The sequence below is a fragment of the Balaenoptera musculus genome, chromosome 5 (genome assembly GCF_009873245.2).
Source record: "Balaenoptera musculus isolate JJ_BM4_2016_0621 chromosome 5, mBalMus1.pri.v3, whole genome shotgun sequence".
In the NCBI taxonomy this organism is placed as follows: domain Eukaryota; kingdom Metazoa; phylum Chordata; class Mammalia; order Artiodactyla; family Balaenopteridae; genus Balaenoptera; species Balaenoptera musculus.
Genome location: NC_045789.1, coordinates 138,695,780 through 138,719,750, shown reverse-complemented (window position 1 = coordinate 138,719,750; position 23,971 = coordinate 138,695,780). Strand labels below are relative to the sequence as shown.

Sequence of the window (23,971 nt, the reverse complement as noted above, 5' to 3'; positions counted from 1 at the left end):
GGAAAAGGTGATAAGGGTAGATGACGAGGCAGTAGTGGGGTGCTGCTGGTGCAGAGTTGGAAGGTTCATCAGTGGGGCCTGGTGGGGGGTGAAGAAACACACCTCTAGGTTTCCAGGGAGAAGGGATTATTGGCAATGAGATAACTGGAAGACATTCATCAAAATAAATTCCAGATGGATTCAGGAGAAATGTTTAAAATTATAGAGACTGTAGAGAAAAAGCAAAGTAAAATGTTTATCAGAGATAATGCCTAAAACTTCCTTGGAACATTTTATTAGACATGTGCCTAGGAAGCAATGATAACTTTCTCTTTAAAAGCAGAATTCAAAGGAAAAGGTCTGCAGACCTAAATATGTAAAATGTTAAAATATTTGCTAATTGAAAAATAAAATTATAGAAGGTAATAGTCTGGGAATGTCAAATATGATAAAAGGTCAGTGTAGGTATACTATTTTTTTCACATTTGTAGGAATAAATACATCAAGATTTCAATAGATAGATAGGTAGAGAAATTAATAGACCCTAAGGGAAATTTCAGATGTAAATAAACGTATAAAAAACATTCATTCTTACCTACTAATCAGAGAAATACTAAATAAAGCAGCCACTTCCGATCCATCAAAGAAGGGAAATTTTTCTGATACCTCTGCTTCCTTTTCAGAGTATGTGAGCCAAAAAGGAAGTGAAACTTTATATTTAATCTTAAGCCATTTGGAGGGTTTCTTATACTGTAAACTTTCCTTTCCAATGTTCCACTGTTTCGTTTAGCAACTGCTATTTGAGCTCCCAGTCTAGGCAAGGTCCTGCAACTAGGATTTTCTAAAAGGGTCACATTTTGGGGGATATTTATTTTATTCGTGCTGTTGCAATTATTTGAGAGTGCTTTGCATTTTTATTGGCTTGTTAAGATATGCTGTAGTTTTTCAGAAATGTTCTGAACTGTTGTGTGGAAATCATTTTGAAGTATGTCATGGTTTTGGCACCAGAGGAGAATTGCCTCCCCTAAGTAAATGAAGCATTATTATTCATTTGAGGCTTGGGGTTGAACACTTGACTAGATGGACCATTTCTTTCCTGTATTAACCCCAGAAGGTCAGGCTGCAAGGCCAAGGCGCCAAGATTTTCCTAGACACACAGTGTACCATACCTAGGAAAGAATGAATTATTTGTTCATTTCAAAACTGGATCACGTTCTGGTTAGACGTGATGGTATTGCTTAGCTAAGTATGCATTCAAGGTAAAAACATTCTCATCTTAGGCTAATGTTGTTAGTTCCTCCTGATGTGTTTAACTAGATTGCAGAGTGGCTTTTTTCTTCCTTATCAAATCTACGTAGAATTTTCTATACTCACATGGGGCTGGTCAACCTGTGCTTCCGACTTGCTCAGCTGGGTCTCTGCAGTCTTTCTGGGCCTCACTCTAGTACCGTTAAGTCTAGAATTCTCCTTTTCTTACTTCCTGCCCTTTGGGAGTTATACTTGCTTGAGTCTCCAAAACCCGTCAGCTAGACACAGATACAGCTTTAGCTTTGTGTGTACCAACTTTGGGAATTGACGTAATTCTTGGAAACATAATACCCAGTAACTCAAAACACAAAACCCAATTTGATATACAGATTGTTGGTGTGCAGTCTGGAACCTCCTTGTGAGTGGTAGACTGGGATTTGGAGTCTGTTCAGTAGCTGCTTGTACCCCCAGAGTCTCTTCAGTCGTACGTCAGTTGTGATTGAAGGAGGCAAAGTGATGGCTTTTGTTAGTCAGATGCCTCTGGAATTCAAACTTGGATTAGCATTGCCAGTCCAGGATGTGAGACCTGGATGTGTATTTGGTTCTCAGTGTGCATTTATTGAGGGCCTTCTAGGGGTTAGCCTTGTGAAAACAGTAGTGACTAAGACAGATGAGTCTGCTGCCCTCTAGGGGGTTACAGTCTACTAGGGGAGACAGACGGTGAATTTCTGAAGGTAGTGCTAATAACTAACACTTAGTGTGTGTAGTTAGTGTGTCAGACACTGGTTCTAAGCATTTTACATGCATTAACTGTTTGAGGGGGTACATTTGTTAGCCTCATTATTTCAGATGTGGAAACTGAGACCAGGGGAGTTAAGACATTTTCCCAAGTTTACAGAGCCAGTAAATGGCTGAGCTGGGATTTGAACTCAAACAGTCTGGCTCCAGAGTCTGTGCTCTGAAAGTAGGATAAATCCTTGAAGGGAAAGAAAACCCAGGGTGATTTGAGAGAGCTGGGAGTGGGGGCTACTCTAAATAGGGGAGTAAGGGAAACTAGTCTCAAAATTTGGTCTCAAAATTTGGAGGTGAAATTTGACCTGAAACTTGACCGATAAGGAGTAATGCGCTCAAAGTAGCTGGAATAAGTTTGTTCTGGGCAGAGAGAACGGTCTAAAGGTTCTGAGGCAGGAAGGAGCTGGGTGTGTTTGCAGACCAAATGAAGGCTAGTGTATCTGGGACAACAAGGCAGAAAGATGGCTGGGAGCCAGACTGGGAAGGTCCCTGCTGGCTGTGATCAAGATTTCAGATTTTACTCTGGGGACTATGGCAAGTCCTTGATAGGAATTAAGCAGGGGCAGGACCTGATTTGATTACATTTTTATGCAGAATGAGTTATAAGGGTTTGAGTCCAAGCAGGGAGACTAGGCTGGGGGAAGATTAAGAGTTCTGTTTTGGACGTAAGGTATGAGTGGCCCTCCTTGTATCTTTGTTTGCTTATTTACCAAAATATAACTGAAATATCTCAGTGCTTAAAGAAAATGATGATAAACGGATTTAGTTTTGTCTCCCTCTCCCACTCCCAAACAGAAGCCAGTCCTCACTCCTGGCTTGGCTCTAGCTGTCCCTCTGCTGGAGTGCCTGTCGCCCTCACCACCTGTGATGTCACCTCTGGGAGCCTTTCCTTCTTAATGTTGCCACTGACCCCCCCCCCCGCCCCGCGTCTTCCCAGTCCCCTTCCATGGCACTGTGTGATTTACTTATGTAGCACGTTTATTGCCTGGCCCCCTCTGCTAGTATGTACATTTCCTGAAGGCAGAAATCTTTGTTCTGTGCATTGAGTCTCCCAAGCATCCAGATTGAAGAACAGTGCCTGGCCTGTGTTAGCTTCATGGTAGGAGCGCAGTAGGCATTTGATGACGTTATCCTTTGGCTTCTACTTCAGTTACATTTGAAAAATTACGTGGGATCTGTCGCTCTGTCTGTGGCCCAAATGCAGGTGGAGCCTTTTAGAGTTTGAATTCTCCCCTCTACCTCAGTAGTGTCATGTTTGTTGAAATGGCGCCATTTTGATTAAGTAAAAACTAATATATGCAATTTGAGGCATGATTTTCCTTTGTCTCAATTTGTTTTTGGCCATTTTTCACATGGTTTAAGACTTTCATAATTTTCCCCTTCAAATACCATTTGGAATTTTTAAAGTCTTCAGAAGTTATTTCGATATTAACATAGGAAATTTCTATGGTGGTAGTGATAATGAGAAATAAATTATATATACTAGAAAATTTTTTTTTATACTAATCTTTTATTTATTTTTATATTTCTTTTTGGCTGTGATGGGTCTTTGTTTCTGTGCGAGGGCTTCCTCTAGTTGCGGCAAGCGGGGGCCACTCTTCATCGCGGTGCACGGGCCTCTCACTATCGCGGCCTCTCTTGTTGCGGAGCACAGGCTCCAGACGCGCAGGCTCAGTAATTGTGGCTCACAGGCCTAGTTGCTCCGCGGCATGTGGGATCTTCCCAGACCAGGGCTCGAACCCGTGTCCCCTGCATTGGCAGGCAGACTGTCAACCACTGCGCCACCAAGGAAGCCCCTAGAAAATATTTTTTAATATATTTTTGAAACCAGTTGCAGTTATGACAGAGATCAGAAAATTTTAATTATTTGTCACCAACAATAAAAATCATGTGAGCAAGAAGCAGTTTGGTGTTGTGGAATGTCCAGAAGCCTGGCCAGGACACTTTGGCCCTAGCCTTGCCCAGTAATCATAGCCACCCTTTAATGTGTGTCCACTGCCAGACACTCTGCTGAATGCTCTGCAAATGGCATTTCTGATTCTTACGATATCCCTCAAGGTTGCCATGACAACATCCGTTCATAGGTGAGGAAGCAGCGGTCCAGAGAGAAGTTTAACAACTTCAGAAGCTCAGGATCACAATAGTAAGCACGGCAGTGGACATCAGACTTGGCCGTAGCCTGACTCCAGACACACCAGGCTGCTGCTTTCTTCCCGTGACTCCCTGTGTGCCCAGGGCCGTCTTCTCCCTTCTCCGAACCTCAGTTTTCCTAATTTTATTTTATTTAATTAATTAATTAATTAATTAATTATTTTTTGGCTGCACCACACGGCATGTGGGATCCTAGTTCCCTGACCAAGGACCGAACCCCCCCTGCCCCCTGCATTGGAAGCGCGGAGTCTTACCCACTGGACTGCCAGGGAAGTCCCATCAGTTCTCCTACTTTTCAAACGAAGGGGTTAGATTTAAACTGTGATGGAGATGTTTACAGCACTGACTCAGAAGGGCTCTAAGGGTCCTCATGGCTGCTCTGCTGCTGGCAGCTCTTCAGTTCATCACACTTTTATTGAGCACCTCCTGTGCACCAGACAGCAGTGTAAGATGCTTAGACGACGAGGGGCAGAAAACCTGGTCTGCCTCTTGGAATTAGCAGGATGGTGTGTTCCCCTAATAGCTTCAGACTTTGAGACCAGTGTGCTAAGTGCCCTGTTCTTCAGCAGTAAACCTTGCCTGTCATACCCTCACGTGCGAAGGGCAGTGCATCAAATCCCCTTGATTCCTTATAGGGTGAAGTGCTCTGTTGTGCTTAGAGGCCAGGAACTCTACTGCTTTTCGTAAGATGGAAGTACGTAGCGGCTGCACAGTGAAGCCGGTACTGATTTAAGGAAATATTCAGCCGTAAATGCTTCTGAGATGAACACAATCATTTTGGAGGACTGACTATGAGGGGCTCATTAACCCTATACATTCTTAACTCAACTTGAGAGTTTGGTTAACTTACTATCTCTACCTTAGGGTAAAACAGTCTCTTAGAGCCTACATTTTATCACGTGTAAAATCAGGATAGGGCCACTCTAGTAAAGTACTTAACAGAATATATATTAAACTTTAAACAAACGTTCGATGTCATCATGCTGCTGGAAATACAAGGTACTGTGTACTCTGTTCATTTATACCTTCAAGGATGCTTATGATTTTATTTATGTTCTTAATGGTGTTTTATTTTTAAATTTTTCTTTTTTTATAAATTTAACTTTTAAAAAGTATATATGAACAGTAAAGACTCTCCTGGCCATCTCTGTCCTCCATTCACCCAGATCCCATTCCTTACAAGTACAAACCACCATTTTAAGTTTCTTGTACATTCTTCCTACATTTCTTTATGCAAATACAAGCAAATATGAGTATTTTTCTTATCCCTCCTTTCCCTACCAAGAGGTACTATAAATACATCGTTCTCTGTATCCTGCTTTTTTTCACTTGATAGTATGTCCTTATTTTTGTGAAAATGAGACCATCTAAGAATTTGTGTGCTCATAATTATTTCATAGCATAAAGGGTTTTCAGTCTCCATCAACTGACCTGATTACTTTTCAGAGAAATTTACCTTTGGCAGATTTTTACTTAGACTAATTGTTGTGATTTCATTTCATTTTATTATTTATTTATTTATTTTTGGCTGCATTGGGTCTTCGTTGCTGCGTGCGGGCTTTTCTCTAGTTGTGGCGAGCGGGGGCTACTCTTCGTTGTGGCGCGCGGGCTTCTCATTGCGGTGGCTTCTGTTGTTGTGGAGCACAGGCTAGGCGTACGGGCTTCAGTAGTTGTGGCACACAGGCTCAGTAGTTGTGGGTCGTGGGCTCTAGAGCACAGGCTCAGTAGTTGTGGCTCACAGGCTCTAGAGCGCAGGCTCAGTAGTTGTGGTGCACAGGCTTAGTTGCTCCGCAGCATGTGGAATCTTCCTGGACCAGGGCTCGAACCTGTGTCCCCTGCATTAGCAGGCAGATTGTTTTTTTTTTTTTTTTTTAAAACAAGGAGGTTACCCCGGATTATCCAAGTGGGCTTGATATAATCATAGGGTCCTTTTTTTTTTTTTAAGATTTTTTTTATTGATTGATTGATTGCTATGTTGGGTCTTCGTTTCTGTGCGAGGGCTTTCTCTAGTCGTGGCAGGCGGGGGCCACTCTTCATCGCGGTACATGGGCCTCTCACTATCGTGGCCTCTCTTGTTGCGGAGCACAGGCTCCAGATGCGCAGGCTCAGTAGTTGTGGCTCACGGGCCTAGTTGCTCTGCGGCATGTGGGATCTTCCCAGACCAGGGCTCGAACCCGCGTCCCCTGCATTAGCAGGCAGATTTTCAACCACTGCGCCACCAGGGAAGCCCGGCAGGCAGATTCTTAACCACTGCGCCACCACGGAAGTCTGTTTTTGTGGTATTTTAATCTTCCTTACTTACAGCCCTGCGAAGCTTTCCCCCCTTCCTCCTTCCCAGAAAAATAAGCAAAAATCCAACTCAAACCCTTACATAGTAAGCACCCTCATGGAATGAAATTCAGGAAAAGTTTTGTTTCAATAAAACCGTAAATTTTGAAAGTCTTCATTACTTCAGCAAAAATATAGTTAAAAAAATAAAAATAGTAAAGTAATTGAAGGACAGTAACAGTATCATGAAGGATCTAAAATAGAGAAAGTGGTTGATGCTGTCAGAGGATAAAGTTGAATTCTACTTTTTTTCTACATGTAGTGGTTCTGGGCATGGGTAACTCAATATGTGCGTCAGTATAGTAACTACAGTGGAGACCCTCCTGTGGCGTGGTGGTTATTTGTTAAATTGTGAGACACCATACATAAAATTTACTTCTCCCAGATTCCTCTCCTGAAATCTGAATTGTAGTTTCCTTTGTGGAATTTCTTCTTGAAAGCACTTAAGAGTATACTGATTAATATTTGCTCACATGCTATCTGAAAGTAGTGGATGTTACTTCAAATACATTTTTTTGGATGAAAGCAGAATTTTGTTAAATTAGTAATGGAGAATGATTGTGTATTCCTTTCCACCATTCACCCACTTACCCGATGTTTATTGAGGCCTGTTAATGTGCTATTTAGTGGGGAGATGGTGCTGAGTTAGAGACAGTAGACCCCGATGTGCTACCTGCTCTCAGCCAGTTATCCGCATTTTGACTTCCTGTGTGGCAGTTGATGGATAAGCGTGGCGTTTGGAATGGGTGGTCTTGGGTTCAGGTTCTGATTCGGCCTTTTATTTATCTTGCGGCCTCAGGAACTTGAAACTCAGTCAGCTCTTCCTCCGCAGGTTGAGAACTCGCAGGGTTGTTTGAGTGAACGAGTCTGTGTGGAAGCGTGTACTCTACAGTGGCCTGTGGCACTGTCCTCATAAAATTCACGCGTTGGTCACTCTTCTGATCCCTTGCATTTTCTAGTTGCATTCTCCTTAACTGGATTTGGGGAATATTTGGTTTGGAGTTTGTGAGTCATAGAGATGATGACTGTGCCTCTATCCTATTTTATCATTTTTTCCCTAAGGTGCTTTCAGATACATTGTCTCATTTAATCATTAGGTTAGGGAGATGTTGTTACTTCATAGATGAGGACTTGGTAAGTGATGACATTATACAGTGGAACAAGTGGGACTGACCACTGATACCTAGCCCAAGGGCCTGTCCACTGCCCAGTACTGACCCTTGGACTGGAGAATCCTCTCATCAGCACAGGAAGACCATTTGGTGAGAAGCAATTAAGAGTGCAGTCTCTAAACCATAGTCTTTTTTTTTTTTTTTTTATAATTTTTATTGGAGTGTAGTTGCTTTACAATGTTGTGTTAGTTTCTGCTGTACAGCAAAGTGAATCAGCTATATGTATACATATATCCCCTCTTTTTTGGATTTCCTTCCCATTTAGGTCACCACAGAGCACTGAGTAGAGTTCCCTGTGTCTAAACCATAGTCTTAATTTCAGATTCTTGCTTCTCCACTATGGCTGTGTAACCTTAAGCACGTAACTGGAATCTCTGTAATAATACACCAGAAGATTGATTAAGTGCTATAGTAAAAGAAAAACAACAGCTGCTATATAACTATATAAAAACGTAATAAAATGTGGACGATTCAGGCTGGGAATCTGTTAACAAATCATTCATCCTAAAGGAGAGAGGAAGCAAGAGGACCCACCCGTATAATTCCTCAATGAGAGGAGCATAAGAGCAGACGACAAGGCTAGGAAGCACTGCTTTGATTCAATTTTACCTTTTTTTTTTTTCTTTCTTTCCTTTCTAATTTGAGCTTCCTGGACATACGATGGTGAGAGGTAGTGTGTGGCAGAGTTAAGAGCAGGTGCTCTGGAGCTGGGAAGCCTGGGTTCAGATCCTAGCAACCCCACTGCAGGCTCTTAACTGCTTTGTGCCTCAGTTTCCTTATCCTTCGGAAAAATGAGTTAATACATGTAAAAGATGAGCTTTAGATCAGTAATTATCACTTAGTAAGCAGTGCTTATCTTAAAGGGAACTTTTGAGCAGTTTCATCTGCAAGAGAACATCTGGAGACACAGGAATAGAAATGATCCGATCAGAGTAATTAAAGGCTTTTACTGAGCTGTGAGTCCTGAGCAGGGCACACTCAGCCCGAAGCTGTGAAGAGGAATCTTAAACGTAAGGTAGGTGTTTGTCCTTTAGGGGAGGTGGAGAACTAGGCTAGTAATGTTGGCAGTGAGGGTTGTAACTCATTGTGGTTGTATTCTGTTTTATTTGGGAGACGGCTCAGTGTTGGGCTCCTTTGTCAGGAGATTTAGAGACTCCCCTTTCATTGACTGGCTGGGCACCCGTTCCACAACTGAAGGTTTCTGAGAATTTGTAATGGATTCGGCGGGGGCTTCCTTGTCTCTTCCACTTTCCTGCCTGAGGCGCTGGACGGGGTGTGGGCTGTCTCTGCAGCGCTGTTCCCAGCCCTCTGCCTAGGCTTGGCCGTCACTGTTAGCTCTGCCAAGCTTGCAGAGAATCTTGTCACTCTTCCCAGCAAAGGCGTCACTCTATTTTTTCAGCTTTTTTCTGGCTTTACTGAGGTATAATTGAAAAATAAAATTGTAATATGTAATATGTTTAAAGGGCACAACGTGATGATTTGATATGTGTATACATTGTGAAATGATTCCCACAGTCCAGTTATTTAACATATCCATCACCTCCCCTAGCTGCGCTTTTTTTTTTTGGTGAGACCACCTTCTGTTTAATTAAGTGTGGCCTGATGGTGCCGTTTCATTCTGGGTGCAAACCTTACGGAGCCCTCCCAGAGATGTTCATTCACCAGGTGACTGCCACCTGCCCCAAGCCAACCTGGAAGCACCTGCTTAGCTCTAAAAGCATCACTTCTGTGAAGCTTTCCATCAGTGTCCCGGGGCAGCCTGCTCCATCAGTGTCCCAGGGCTGCCGTGACAAAGTACCACAGACTGGGCGGCTGGAGCAGCAGAAGTTTATCGTCTCAGTTCTGGAGACCAGAAGTGCAAGATCAGGGTGTCAGCAGGGCCGGTTCCTTCTGAGGCTGTGAGGCAGCCTCTGTTCCAGGCCGCTCCCCTGGCTGCTGGTTTGCTGGCAATCTTTGGTGTTCCTTGGCTTGTAGATGCTTCACCTCAGCTCATCTCTACCTTCACCTTCACATGGCCTCTCCCTGTAGTCTTGTCTGCGTCCAAATGCCCCGTTTGTATGAGGACACCAGTCATATTGGATTAGGGGCCCACCCTGCTCCAGTATGACATCATCTTAAATAATTACATCTGCAGTGACCCTATTTCCAGATAAGGTCACATTCTGAGGTGCTGGGAGTTAAGGCTTTAACATGAATTTGGGGGCGTACAGTTCAACCCATAATACCCTCTCTCTGCTTTTTCTACCTCCCCCTGGACACTTTTGGCCTGCTGATATGTAAGTAGATTTCTCTCATGGCACCAAGAGTATTTGATTACATTTATTTGTCTGTGGCCTCCTACTCATTTTGTAACTTTTTATCTCTGCTGCCTTGCACATGATGTGGAAAGTGGCTCTGGTGGAGATATATTAAGTACCTGGAGTTATAGAAATAGAGGAAGATACTGCAGAGGTCGCCTCTTACCTTGTTTTCCTATTGACGGTACCAAAGGCTGTCTGGAGTTGGCTCTGAGGTGGCCAGGGACACCAGCAGAGGCTGCCACTTTTATTACTTTATGAGCATGTTTGATACCTCCTGTTTTATTTTCCATGGCGTGATAGCTCATTATCACCTGGCAGTCTTTATGCTCTCTGAGATTGTTTGAAGAACATTTAGAAATGTAGAAGACCCTCTAGGTCTTCAGCATTCGCCTGACCCAGAGAATTTTGTTAACGGCCACCTTCTTGTTTCAGCCTTTGGTTTGAGTGTTCTGTTTTTAGGGATTCAAAAGTAAATCATGTGAATGGTTGGAATAGTTAGCAGAATGTCTGTGCCAGAAGGGAGATGCCAAGAAATAATTGAATCTGCTCCCAAAGCTTTAGAATTAGCTCATTAGATGTGTTAGAGAAACAAAAATTTGTCTGGTTTCTGATCTGAGGTTTAGTTACATGTTAGTGAGGGTGCATTGTCCTGGGACTGGAATACCTTTGCTAAGAAAGAATATTCCAGGGCACGCTTTTTGTTATTTCCAGAATAAATAACATTCTAGGCAGAGTGGTATTTTCTGTGGTGTTAGTAGAAAGGGGAGGTTAATCTTAAAATATCCTTTCATCCCAATATCAGTCATATCTGTCTGAAAGAACATGCTGAAATTTGTTCATCTGAAGGCAGACAGAGACCAGCTTATGAAAGGGCTGGAGGCACTTTATTCTGTGAGCAAGGAAAATTATGGAGCATTTCAGACACATACGAAATAGAACAGTATAATGAACCCTGCTTTATCCTTCATCCAGCTTCAGCAGTTACTAACTCATGGCCAGTCTTGTTTATTTTGTGTAACCCTTACTCTCCCTCGACCCCGTATAAGTTTTAGGCAAATTCCAGATGTCATGTTATTTCATCCATAAATATTTCTGTATGTATCTAATATAACCATAATAATATCACACCTAAAATTGTTAACAGTAATTCCTTAATGCCATCCAAGTCCAGTTAGTGTTCAAATTTCTAATTGTCTCGAATGTCATTTTTAGATTTTTATTTTACAGTTTACTTGAATCAGGATCTGGCAGAGATCCTCCTATTACCTGTCGGGTTTTAAGCAGGGGAATGAATGACATGATCTGACTTATATTTTGAAACTCTCTCTGGCCTCACTGTGAAAAATGGATCGGTGTGGGGGTTGCTAGGAGACTGGAAGTGGAGAAACTAATTAGGAGGCTACTGTGTGTCCAGGAGGTGAGTGGTAATTATCTAGATTAGAGTGATGTGGTGGAGGTGGAGAAAAGTGGGTGAATGCGAGATGTCACCTGGGCAGGCCAAGCTTGTTTGTCATGGCTCAGCCAGACTTTTGGGTTCTGCTGGGTGTGTATGTTTGTTTATTTGAAAGTATTATTCCCAGAGATTTCATTGATTTCAGTATCAACATTTTAAGTTGAGTGAAATCTTAAAATTTTTACACAGGTTAAATTATAGCAACTTTATGGAATATTGAGATAGAGGAACATTAATCCCTACTTCTCTTGAATCAATTTGTTCAACTTTAATACAGCTTATTTGCCATTATATCATCTTGTCTATATGTGACTACAGTGATAATATTGATAACTTTATATAATAGAATAGGAAATATATAGTTTTTCACTTAAACATGTTATAGTCTCGTGTATTATGCTAAAGAATATTCATAGTTTCATAATACTGTATTGAGCAGATTATGCTATAGCCATTCATGTATTGTTGGATGTTGATCTTACTTTTTAAATTATTTTATTTTAAAATTATTCTAAATAATGTTGCAGGAAGTTTTTTTTGCATCTGTATTTTTTCCATTTCTTCTTTAAAAATCTGGATTAAGTAATGACTTCTTTGTAGAGATCTTCCTAGAAAAATTTGCTGTCTTAACACACACTTAAAAACGACATCAATGAAACCTGAAGCCGTAATTGACAAAAACCAAGTACAGGCTTTTGTTTTTTAAAGAGTGTCTCTCTCTCTCTCTCTCTTTATTTATTTGGTTGCACTGGGTCTTTTAGTTGCGGCAGGCAGGTTCCTTAGTTGTGGCACACGGGCTCCTTAGTTGTGGCATGCAAACACTTAGTTGTGGCATGCATGTGGGATCTAGTTCCCTGGGCAGGGATCGAACCTGGGCCCCCTGCATTGGGAGGGCAGAGTCCTAGCCGCTGTGCCACCAAGGAAGTCCCCAAGTACAGGTTTTGTACTTTAAAAGTTGGAATTATGTTTATTCTTGGTTATTGGGCTCAGAATATGTATACTTTAAGTTTATAGACTTCCTTATTGAAGGAAGACCACATGCATATCTGGTCTTCAGTCTTTATCTTCTCCCATTCATATGGCAATTTGTAATAAAATGAGAGCAATCTCTGCCTTATCATCAGCATGTTGGTTTTACAAAGATTCTTTTCTTTCAGTCAGCTCTGGGAACCAGGAAGCAGCTATAGTTGCCTCTAAAATGTTCCCCTGTGTCCTTATTTACTGATGAAAATGGCTTAAAATTAGGACTCATTTGATAATAGAGAACTCATAATACTGTATATCCTTTTGTCTTTTTTTTTTTTTTTTTTTAATTTTTGGCCGCACCGCATGGCATGCAGGTCCCCAGCCAGGGATTGAACCTGAGCCCCCTGCAGTGGAAGAGTGGAGTCTTAACCACTGGACCGTCAGGGAGTCCCTTTTTTGTTTTTTTGAAATGCTGAAGTGGAACATTTTTATCATTGGCTCAGAATGGTCAGGTTCATTTATATCTAATGAAGAAATGTCAGACAGCCATTAATAATGTTTTGTTCTTTGGGTCCTTCTTTTAGAACAAACTAGGTTAAAGTAAACAGATGACACTAAACATTTTAAAGGATATGTTCAGAGAAGGGTAAGTTTTAAAGACTACGTTTAGGTCATTGGTTCACTTATTCTGTTTTATTGCCTTTTAGTCACTGATTGTTTTCATACTTTGTCTTTAAGCTTTGTCTTTAAGTCCTTGAGATAGTGTCACTTCAAGTATGCTCTTACTTCTATCATATCTTTAGATTTCAGAAAAGCAATATCCAAATCGATCTTTTTCTTTAAAAAATGTTCAACTGATTCTTTGGCTGTTGGTACCACAAAATATATATTTTTAATAAACTATTCTTTAAAGCCTTACTATTCAAATTGCTGTTTGAGTCCAGTGGCATTGGTATCACTTGGGAGCTCGTGAGACATGCAGGATCTCAGGCCCCATCTCAGACCTACTGGATATGAATTTGTATCTTAACACGATCCTTAGGCGATTCATATGCACACTAAAAAGCTAATAATGCCAGCCCCAGATTCCTGGTTGGATCCTCCTGTTCAAGGCATCTATGCCCTCAATTCCATCCCTTCCCATCCCTTTGGGAACATTGTTTCCTCTCACTGTCACCATCATCATCATTTACAACATAGCTTAGAGGTTAAGAACAGGAGTTCTGCATCCAGGAGGGCTGCATTAGAATCCCAGCCATGTTAACTTCCTAGCTGGGTGACCTAAGTTCCCTTATCTGTAAAGTGAGGAAAACAATAGTATATTGACAAACAGGGGAGGTGAGAGGATCAAATACAGGTAAAGAACAATGTCTAGCATACAATTCTGGCTGCTTTCATTCTCCTTCCCCTTATTACAAACATTATTTTAGATATCTGTTGCAGCATAACAAACCATCCCAGGGCTTTGCAGCTTAAAATAATTATTTTATTATTCATATTTCATGATTTTGTGGGTCAGGAATTTAGGCAAGGTTCAACTGGGCAGTTCTGTTCTATGTGGCATCTACTGAGGTCGCTTGATGACTTTCAAGTTTTTTGTTATTTTAATTAAGTTGTATACTCTGGATGTAAATCTTTTCTCAGATATATGATTTGTAAATTTTTTTCCATTTTATGTGTTGTCTTTTCACTTTTTTATGTATGCTTTGAAGCACAAATGTTTTTAATTTTTAGGAAGTCCAGTTTATCTTTTTTCTTTTGTTGCTGTCCTTTTGGTGTCATATAAGACTTTGCCTAAACCAGGGTCTCTTAGGTTCACTCCTTTACTTTCTTGTAAGTATTCTATAGTTTTTGCTGTTACATTTAGGTCTGTGTTCCGTTTGGACTGAATTTTTGTACACAGTGTAAGAAGGAGCACCATTTACTTTTTTAGTTGCTAATTTAATCACCTCTTTTAAATCCCTACGTTGCTTATCCTCTGTGGCTTGAGGAACTGTTGTTCACTCACTCGCCATTAAAACTCTCTGCCTGTGGGTTCTGAGACTATTTCTCATCTTGTGTCTTTATCCTTTCCTTCTTGTTCTTAATTTATTCAAGATTTTGTAGTTACATACCAGCTGTATGGCAAAAACGGTTCTGGGCGCTGGTCCTGCTCCCTCTTCTCAACTTACATGCTTCTGCTGGCCAGTTTCCTCTCCTCTCCTGGCCCCACCTCTGTGCTGATGACTTCCAGATCAGCACCACTGCCTTCCTCAGTGAGTCTGTCTCCACTTCTGGACTGTGAGTCCAGCTTCCTCAAAGTGAGGACTGCATCTGATTAATTTTGTGCGCAGCACAGTGACTGCACGTAAAAGATGCTCAGTAAACACTGCATATAGATATTGTTAAAGCTGTCATTCAGTGGGTTACAAAAGCAGAATGAACTATTTGTATGATTAGTAAAGGTGCTGTTTAGAGATTTATAGTTAAAAGGTGAATATAATTTAGTGTGTTCAAACAGCATTTCAAATAAAAGATTGGGATTAAGAAGAGTGTAAAGTGGGACTTCCCTGGTGGTCCAGTGGTTAAGACTTCGAGCTCCCCATGCAGGGGGCCTGGGTTCAGTCCCTGGTCAGGGAACTAGATCCTGCATGCCGCAACTAAAAGATCCCCCATGCCGCAACTAAAAGATTCCCCCATGCTGCAACTAAAGATCCCGCACGCCGCAACAAAGATGCCGCATGTTGCAACCAAGACCTGGCGCAGCCAAATAAATAAATAAGTGTTTTTTTTAAAAAAAGACTGTAAAGTAAGTAGCCATATTAGCAGACGTTTAAATTTGAGCCATTTGGGCATCTTTTCAGGTTATTCACAAACTCAAGGACATGCTGACATTTTCAGAGCCTACTATTATTGTTCTTTGAACCAAGAAGGTGATGTTGATGAAGAGCATTTCCCATTTGCATGAATACAGATGTGTGAGCGGCTTCTCTCCTTTGACCTGTGTGGCAAATCCTTTGCAGAGTTGCCACCAGTCCTTTTTGGGGACAATATCATGAATCAAATTTCTCCAGAAATGAACTGTGCTGCTTTTAGAAGATCCTGTCTGTTTGGGACAATATGATGACTTTAAACTATCTTGTGGTCAAAATTTTCATATCTAATTATATTTTTTCAGTTTGTCAGAGGATATACTAGCTTTGTTAGATTGTTTTCCTGTTGTCTGCTGAAGAACAGTGGCAAGGACAAAAACTGCCCTTGGTTGGTGGAAGGGTGGGCAACGGCTGATCAGCCACGTGCCTCAGAAGCCACAAAGAAGCATCACACGTCATGGCTCTGACTGGTCAGTCAGTCAGGGCATCCTCATGCTGGAGATTGTATTTGTCAGGCTGATGTTCTCATTATGAAATGCTACTGGACATTGATTCAAAAACAATACTGCCTTTTGTTTTGATTCTGTAGGAACCTGGAAAGATTGTGCAATGAATGGTGATACTCGGGCTGCAGTGGTGACCTCACCACCCCCGACCACAGCCCCTCACAAAGAGAGGTATTTCGACAGAGTGGATGAGAACAATCCAGAATACTTGCGAGAGAGGAACATGGCACCAGACCTTCGCCAGGACTTCAATATGATGGAGCAAAAGAAGAGGGTGTCCATGATTCTGCAAAGCCCCGTAAGAGAAGCTTTGTCTCTGACCAAGTGCCCTCTTCCTTCTTCCACTACTTCAGCTCTTACGCTCTGTTGTATGTGTCATAGTCCGTTTACCTTAACACAGGAAATCAGTGCCTTGTATATATATGTGTGTGGCTGTTAAAGAGTTCAGTTTAGTTCAAGTTATCAGACACAGAAATGAAAAATCTTCAGTATCATAAAGGATAGGAGGTGTTCATTTCTCCTTTTCACTCTCTCACTGCTTTGCCAGAGAGTCTTTATATATTGCGACCATTTAAAAATTACTCTTTCCTCCAAAACACCTAGCTTGGTGCTGGGCACTTAGTAGGTCTCAGCAACACCTGATTGTTGATTGATTTTACCTTTAGTTGTGGTCGGCATTTGAACCACAATCACGCCCACCTGTCTTCTGTTTGCATCTTTAGGTAAAGTAGTGCTGTTTTCATGTTGATGCTGCTGCCTTTGTGTGTGCTTCATTCTTTTTATCCTTTTAATCTGCTCTTGTTTTATTTCCTTAATATTTTGGGGTGTCACTTGGCAGATAATTCATTTGAGTTATTTTTTTAAGTGTTGATCATCTCTATCTGCAAGGAACTGGGTACTTAGCATACAAAGCTTATTTGTTTAGTTGTTATTATTATTCATATATTATTCCTCATAATATAACTTACAGTAAAGTACACAAGTCTTAAGTACACAGCTTGATGAATTTTGACATATGTATAACACCTGTGTAAGCGCCCAGATCAAGTCTCAGACTTTACGTTCTAGTCGAAGGAGATAACCAAGGAGCAACAAATAGAAGCACAGTGCAGGAAGTAGCTGGATGATTAGATTGAGTGTGACTGAGTAGAACAGCCCTCTCTGAGTGAGGAGGATTTGACCTGAACTCTGAACGACAGGAAGGAGCTGGCCGTGCAGCGATGGGGGAGAAGCAGACATGAAATTCCCAGGACAGGAACGAGCTTGAAGAGTCCAAGGGCAGCCAGTGTGGTCTGGGCATAGGAAGTGGGAGTGCGGGGTGCAGTGAGGTTGGAGAGGGAGGAGGGGGCCGTTGCTGTGTCAGAGGCTGTGTCAGCCCAGCTCAGGGTACGGTGCAGACGGGAACGGCACGCTGCAGTCTTTGAGTAACTCATTCTGGGTTGGTATACAGAGAGCACTGTAGAGGGCAAGAGAGTAAGCTGACTTCCAGGCAAGAGGTAGTGGTAGCTTGGGCCAGAGTGGTGGTGGTAGAGGTGGAGAAAGGTAAACTCATTTGTGTTCTATTTTGAAGGTGGAATAAATAGGACCTGCTGATGGATGGGGGGGAAGAGGTGAGAGGGAAAAAAAAAAGAATCAGGATAACATCTAGACTTGGCTTGAGCAGTTTTCCTGTGTAAATGTAATAAGAAACCAAGTGAAAGTCACTAAGGATAGAGTGAAGAAGCTAAACTTCCAGTACCGAGTGTGTGCCAGGCACTGTGCTGGGGGCACTGGGGATGCCACGTCCCTACCCACAGGGGTCAAGAACAGAGTCAGCATCAAAATGTTACTGACCCACATGCACTGTGGGGTCTGGGAACAGAGAAAGGACCCTAGAGGAAAGACTGGTAAGGCCTGGGCTTTACTGAGTAGAATGTACCCGGTGCTGGTTTTTTGGTTTTAGGAGCGTGGATCGTTCAACTGCAGTAAGGAGTGGGAAGGCCCACCCTGTGTGTACAGATGCTGACAGTTGGGAGATGTGAGAGGGAACCTGTGGAAGTTTCCTTCAGACTGATTCTCTGTTCTCAGTGGAATAACAAGTGGAGGCATCTGCTTAGAATGGGCACAGGGAGTGGTGTAGAGAAGGCATGAAGAGTAGGCGAGGGAATGGGCAAGAAAAGTCGAGAATGATCCCTGGGTTAATGTCAAGGGTGCACTCAGGTCAGTGGTCATGGATTTACAGTGAGACAGTGCGGTACGGTCTTCGTTTTTGTCCCCCAGCCACTTTCAGCAGCGTGAATAGAAAGGGTGTGAAGAGTTGAACTTAACCTGGGGTTGGGATTTTGCCACATGAAATGGTAGAGAGTTGTAAGCAAGGGAATGGCTATAGTTTTAAACCAAGGGCCTAAGCTGAGTGAGAGAGGTCAGGACACAGGGAAGGTATGGGATGGTGATAAGGTCTTAGGATCAAGACGGGGTTGAAGAGAGGGTGAGCTGGACACTAGGAGAGGGTGTTTGGAGAGCACGTGCTTGGCTCTGAGACTGAAGAGGGGCCCAGTTACTAGAAGTGAGCAGGTCTCTAGGGCATGACCATGGAAATAGGAGGCCTGGGTGAATTGGATGACACGGTCGTCGGAGGAGAGGCGATCAGGGAGCTGAGAGGGGAGGGTGTGGATATTTAACCATCCGGAGTTAGGACCATGCAAAAGGCAAGGTCATTGGCTGGTGACTGCTGTTGAGGAAAGAGTCTGGGGTCCAGATGGGTGGCTCCAGGCCTCACTCACTGGTCGTTGCTAAGCGCAGCTCCATACTGTACATACAGGTCATCTGGAATGCTGTTGATACAGAGGGTCCTTTGTACAGTGGATTTTTTCTTTTTGTGTTTTCCTTACTAAGTTTTAAGTTCCTGATGGCAAAGCCGTTTTCTTCCTATGTGTCCTCAGTGCCTAGAACAGTGTCAGGTGTTGTAAGGTGACTCAGGGTATTTAATCAGTCCTCTACTGTTTAAAATGTAGACTGTTACCTGTTTTCCCTTTTATTGGTAATGCTGGAATGAGCATCCTTATGAATAAGTCTTTGAGCACATCTGTGATTAGTTCCTTAGAAAAGATTCCTAGGAATAGGATGCCTGTTCAAATTTTTAAGCTTTTATCTTGTTAAATTACTGTCCAGAAAGAGTGTACTTACTTATGCTCCAGGTAGTGATATATGAGAATATCCATTTGCCTTTCCAGCACTGGATGAAAACAAACAGAAAATTGGTCTATGTGATAGTTACCCCTGCCTTCCCAAGGAACAGAAAAGAAGCGGTATCTCATTGTTTTAATTTGCCTTTTATTAGGCTTTCTGTGAAGAATTGGAATCAATGATACAGGAACAATTTAAGAAGGGGAAGAATCCCACAGGCCTATTGGCATTACAGCAGATTGCAGATTTCATGACCACGAATGTACCGAATGTCTACCCGGCAGCTCCGCAAGGAGGGATGGCTGCCTTAAACATGAGTGAGTAGTTCCTGACTTGGTATACATTCTCCGTCATTTTCCGGGTAAAATTTCCTAACATTTTCCAATGTGAAATAGATGAGCGCACACTATGTAATACGTAGAATTGAGTTTTTTTTAAAAATTGAGTTTTAGTTATAGTAAAAGATAGGCCTAAAAATGTCTTGACTATAGAGGGCTCCTTTTTTATGAGCCAGTGAGACTCTGTTATTTCTCAGGCAGGTAACTTCTTATGTGGCTTCTCAGACCCTTTATGAATTAAAAAAAAACTAATCAGAAATAATGCTTGGGGAGTAGCACATTGATTTTTTTTTTTATAAATTTATTTATTTCATTTTATTTTTTAAGTTTTTGGCTGTGTTGGGTCTTCGTTGCTGTGCGCGGGCTTTCTCTAGTTGTGGCGAGCGGGGGCTACTCTTGGTTGCGGTGCGTGGGCTTCTCATTGCGGTGGTTTCTCTTGTTGCGGAGCACGGGCTCTAGGCGCGCGGGCTTCAGTAGTTGTGGCTCACGGTCTCTAGAGTGCAGGCTCAGTAGTTGTGGTGCATGGGCTTAGTTGCTCCGCGGCATGTGGGATCTTCCCGGACCAGGGCTCGAACCCGTGTCCCCTGCATTGGCGGGCGGATTCTTAACCACTGCGCCACCAGGGAAGCCCCAAGCCAACATTTCTTATCCACCATTCCTCACTGCTGTTTGCAAATGAATGAGAAACAGAGAAATTCCAAAAGAAAGCCAGAAGAAAAATGTTGGATGAGTGAATGTGAGCAAAGTTAGTTAGCAAAGTTAGTTGTGCAGAGATGGCGCTTTGCCATGGCTGTTGAATTTGTAAACATTAACATGACAAGGTGGAGCCCAGGGTACCTTGAGCATCAGCTAATCTGACCTATTGTATACTGTGCCCTGGATCAATCTCTGATGTTTCTAGTTGGATAATCAGCTTCTGACTGACCAACTTAAGGTATTGGTTTCCGTTAGATCACCTGCCATGTGCTATTTACCTGTCTGTTCTCTGGTATTCTTAGAAGTTGATTGACATTCACCTGAATGATAATATCATTAATGTCCAGAGAGTGTTAAAAATCACATGTAATTTACTAGCTCACACTTCCATCCTGAAGTCGAATGGTAGTCATTAGGTTTTCATGTTTTCACATGGATTCTTTTTTTTTTTTAATCTAAGTTTCCATTTATTTATTTATTTATATTATTTTTGGCTGCATTGGGTCTTCGTTGCTGCACACTGGCTTTCTCTAGTTGCGGCGAGCGGCGGGGGCTACTCTTTGTTGCAGTGCACGGGCTTCTCATTGCGGTGGCTTCTCTTGTTGCAGAGCACGGGCTCTAGGCGCATGGGCTTCAGTAGTTGTGTTGTGTGGGTTCAGTAGTTGTGGCCCACGGGCTCTAGAGCGCAGGCTCAGTAGTTGTGGCGCACGGCTTAGTAGCTCCACGGCATGTGGGATCTTCTCGGACCAGGGGTCGAACCCATGTCCCCTGCATTAGCAGGCGGATTCTTAACCACTGCGCCACCAGGGAAGTTCTCACGTGGATTCTTAATGGATTCTAGTGATATTTATATGAATTAGATAATAAAGGACAATGTAATATATTTACTCACATATTGTTTTCTAGTCAGAGATAAAGGAAATTTTAATAGTACCACACCAAAAAAAGAAGGAAGAAGAAAATCTAGTTTTAATTGTATCTAATAGTTTACTTCTTAAATATAAAAAATTTTAATGTGAATTTTAACCTTTGTTGTGGAATATAACATATGTAGATGGCATAGAACAAAATGATATATAACTTATGAATGGTTTAAGGTGAACGCCTTTATAACCAGCACCCTGGTTAAGAAATAAAGTTTTATCAGTTGCTTGCCCTCTTAAAAGGAATCACCATCTTGACTTGAATGGTATCACTGCCTTGCTTTTCTTTATAGTTATATCACCCAAATGGTTATCCTTAAATATTATGGTTTAGTATTTGTCTTTTTTTACTTACTGTCTCTTAAGCATTTTTAAAGCTCCAAGTTGCCCCTCCATCTCTCTTTTTCTCCTCGCACTTTAAAGGAAATGGGTTTTGTTGATCTGTAGAGTTTGCTACAGTCTTGAACTTTGCTGATTCCATCTCCATGGTGCCCATATGTTCTTTTTTCTTTTGTATTTACAGTAAATTGGTGGCTGGGTCTAGAAGCTTGGCTGTATTTGAATTTTGTTCTTTGGCAAGCTCACTTCATAGGTGGCACTGTGTTCTACCCGCAGGCGCACAAGTCTGCTTGCTGCCATTTGTGCTGTAGCAGCCATTGGTGCTCCGTGCCTAGATCCGTTAATTTAACAAAGGTTCCAAGATGGTGATACTTTAGTTTTGTCATTCCTCCTTCTGTATTCACTAGTTAGAATATTCCTGTAAAGGGAAACTCCTCTGGGAAATGGGGCACGGCCAGAAAGGGGGCTGCCTCATTCTCTGTCACTCAACGCATGATTGCAGGGAGGCTGGTGCCAAACCATTCATAGATGACCTGCTTGTTGGTCAGGGTTTCATATGGAGCAGAGCAGCTTCGTTGCTGAGATCTGTTGGAAGTCAGCCTTCAACCCACACGCACAAAAAGAAACTTCCTCTCAGCTCTTTTGCTTACCCCGTGGTACGGTTTGTATGAAGGTAACCGTTCAAAATGAGAAGTTGGTTTCCTGTCATCTTCTAAAGTGACCAATTACTATTTCTTTAATATTATTTTGAATGCATAGATTTTTAAAAAAATTTATTTATTTGGTTGTGTCGGGTCTTAGTTGCAGCAGCCAGGCTCCTTAGTTGCAGCTCACAGGCTCCTTAGTTGAGGCTCGAGGGCTCCTGTGGCTCGCCGGCTCCTTAGTTGCGGCACATGGGCTCCATAGTTGTGGTATGCGGGCTCCTTAATTGCAGCTTGTGGGCTCCTTAGTTACGGCTCGCTGGCTTCCTTAGTTTTGTGGCATGAGAACTCTTAGTTGCAGCATGCATGTGGGATCTAGTTCCCGGACCAGGGATCGAACCCGGGCCCCCTGCATTGGGAGCACAAAGTCTTAACCACTGCGCCACCAGGGAAGTCCCTGCAGAGATTTAAATATATTTAATGTGTTTCAAAACATTGCAGTTATCCTTTTTGATACTACTCACATTGTCCCACCTTTGACGAAAGAGAACCTCTCCAAGTTGACTCCTGAGCCTAGTAGTCTTTGACAGCTTCCAAGCCACCTCCCACAGGAGATGTTCTAGGCTCATCTTGTACATTTCCTGCCCCACATCCGGAGTCAGCCATTTCTCTAAGAAACCTTGATTTCTTTTTGTGAGAAATGAAATTTTAATCTGGGTGCTAGGAATGCTGTTTGCTACTGACTGGTTAGTTATTCTTTTTAGGCCTTTTTAGTGGATAGAGCTAGGAAATATAAATTACCTTTGGGAGGTTTCCTAAGAATCCGCCTGCCAATGCAGGGGACACGGGTTCAAGCCCTGGTCTGGGAAGATCCCACATGCCGCGGAGCAGCTAAGCCTGTGCGCCACAACTACTGAGCCTGCGCTCTAGAGCCCGCGAGCCACGGCTACTGAAGCCCGCGCAACTAGAGCCTGTGCTCCGCAACAAGAGAAACCACCGCAGTGAGAAGCCCGCGCACTGCAACAAAGAGTAGCCCCTGCTCACCGCAACTAGAGAAAGCCCGCGCACAGCAACGAAGACCCAATGCAGCCAAAAATAAACAAATAAATAAATAAATTTGTTTTTAAAAATTACCTTGTGATTTGTATACTATACTGATAAATTGGAATTGTAAGTATAATTATAAATATATTGGAATTATAATTCCAATTAAAATTCAGGTCTAAGGGGTTTTTACTTAACCTCTTCTATCTAACATTTGTTTTTCTTTCTTCTACAACAAGAATTCTGGTTCTCCAGGACACCAGGAATAACAAAACTAGAATATTACTTAGTAACTCATTTGCTTTCTCCCACATACCACACACGGTATCAATCCTATACCAATAATATGTTCTCTCTTCATGTTTTAAAATAGTTATATTCTCTGTTGTCAGAGCATATAACCATTACATGTTATGGTCTTGTTTTTACGTTCATTTTGTGTTACAATTAATAACTTAATTCTGTAATAAATATATATTTAATGCTCACCACCAGTCCTTGTATCAGTGCCCCTTTAGTCAGTTTGGTTGTCTAAAGTTCCTTTTATAGTAGATTTCCCAGAAAACACTTGTGGAAAGGATTTCTGCGTTCTTGCGTCGTGGCCTTTATATGTCAATGTTAATTTGGTTTAGTTTGGGTATAAAATCATTGGCTCACATTTTCCTATTTTGTGTATCTTAAATGCGTAATTCATTTTCTTAGAATTTGAAGACAATCTTTCCATATAAGTTACTTGGTTTCTTTTCCTTGATGCTCATAAACTATTTTCCTTTTTCTTTAGAGTCCAGAAATTTTACCAGAATATGTCTTGGTGTTCGTTCGTCCTTCTAGGCAATTTTCTCAGATGATGTGCCCTTCCAAATCTTTTTTATTTTCAGAGTGTTTTCTTGAATTGGTTTTTAGTATTCATTCTGTTCCCTTGCTTTTGTTTCCTGGTATGCGCATGTTGGATTTTCCTTGTCTGACTTCTTTAACCCTCACGTTTTCTCAAGTCCTTTTTGTCACTTTCTTCATTTCTTTATGATTTAAAAAGTTTTTCTCCTCTTTCACCTTTATGATGTTTTTAGTATTTGTTTTT

General features: G+C 42.0%; 1 protein-coding gene across 16 annotated transcripts in view; it reads left to right on the top strand.

The window, feature by feature from the left end:
* The window catches only part of ADD1 (adducin 1), a 76,819-nt gene that overhangs the window by 19,722 nt on the left and 33,126 nt on the right, over positions 1-23,971 (top strand). For all 16 annotated transcript variants that reach the window (XM_036853699.1, XM_036853700.1, XM_036853698.1 and 13 more), the window contains exons 2-3: positions 15,831-16,045; positions 19,067-19,229. In XM_036853699.1, coding sequence (XP_036709594.1) covers positions 15,851-16,045; positions 19,067-19,229 — 358 coding nt within the window. In that variant the 5' untranslated portion in view covers positions 15,831-15,850. The remainder of the gene's footprint in view (positions 1-15,830; positions 16,046-19,066; positions 19,230-23,971) is intronic.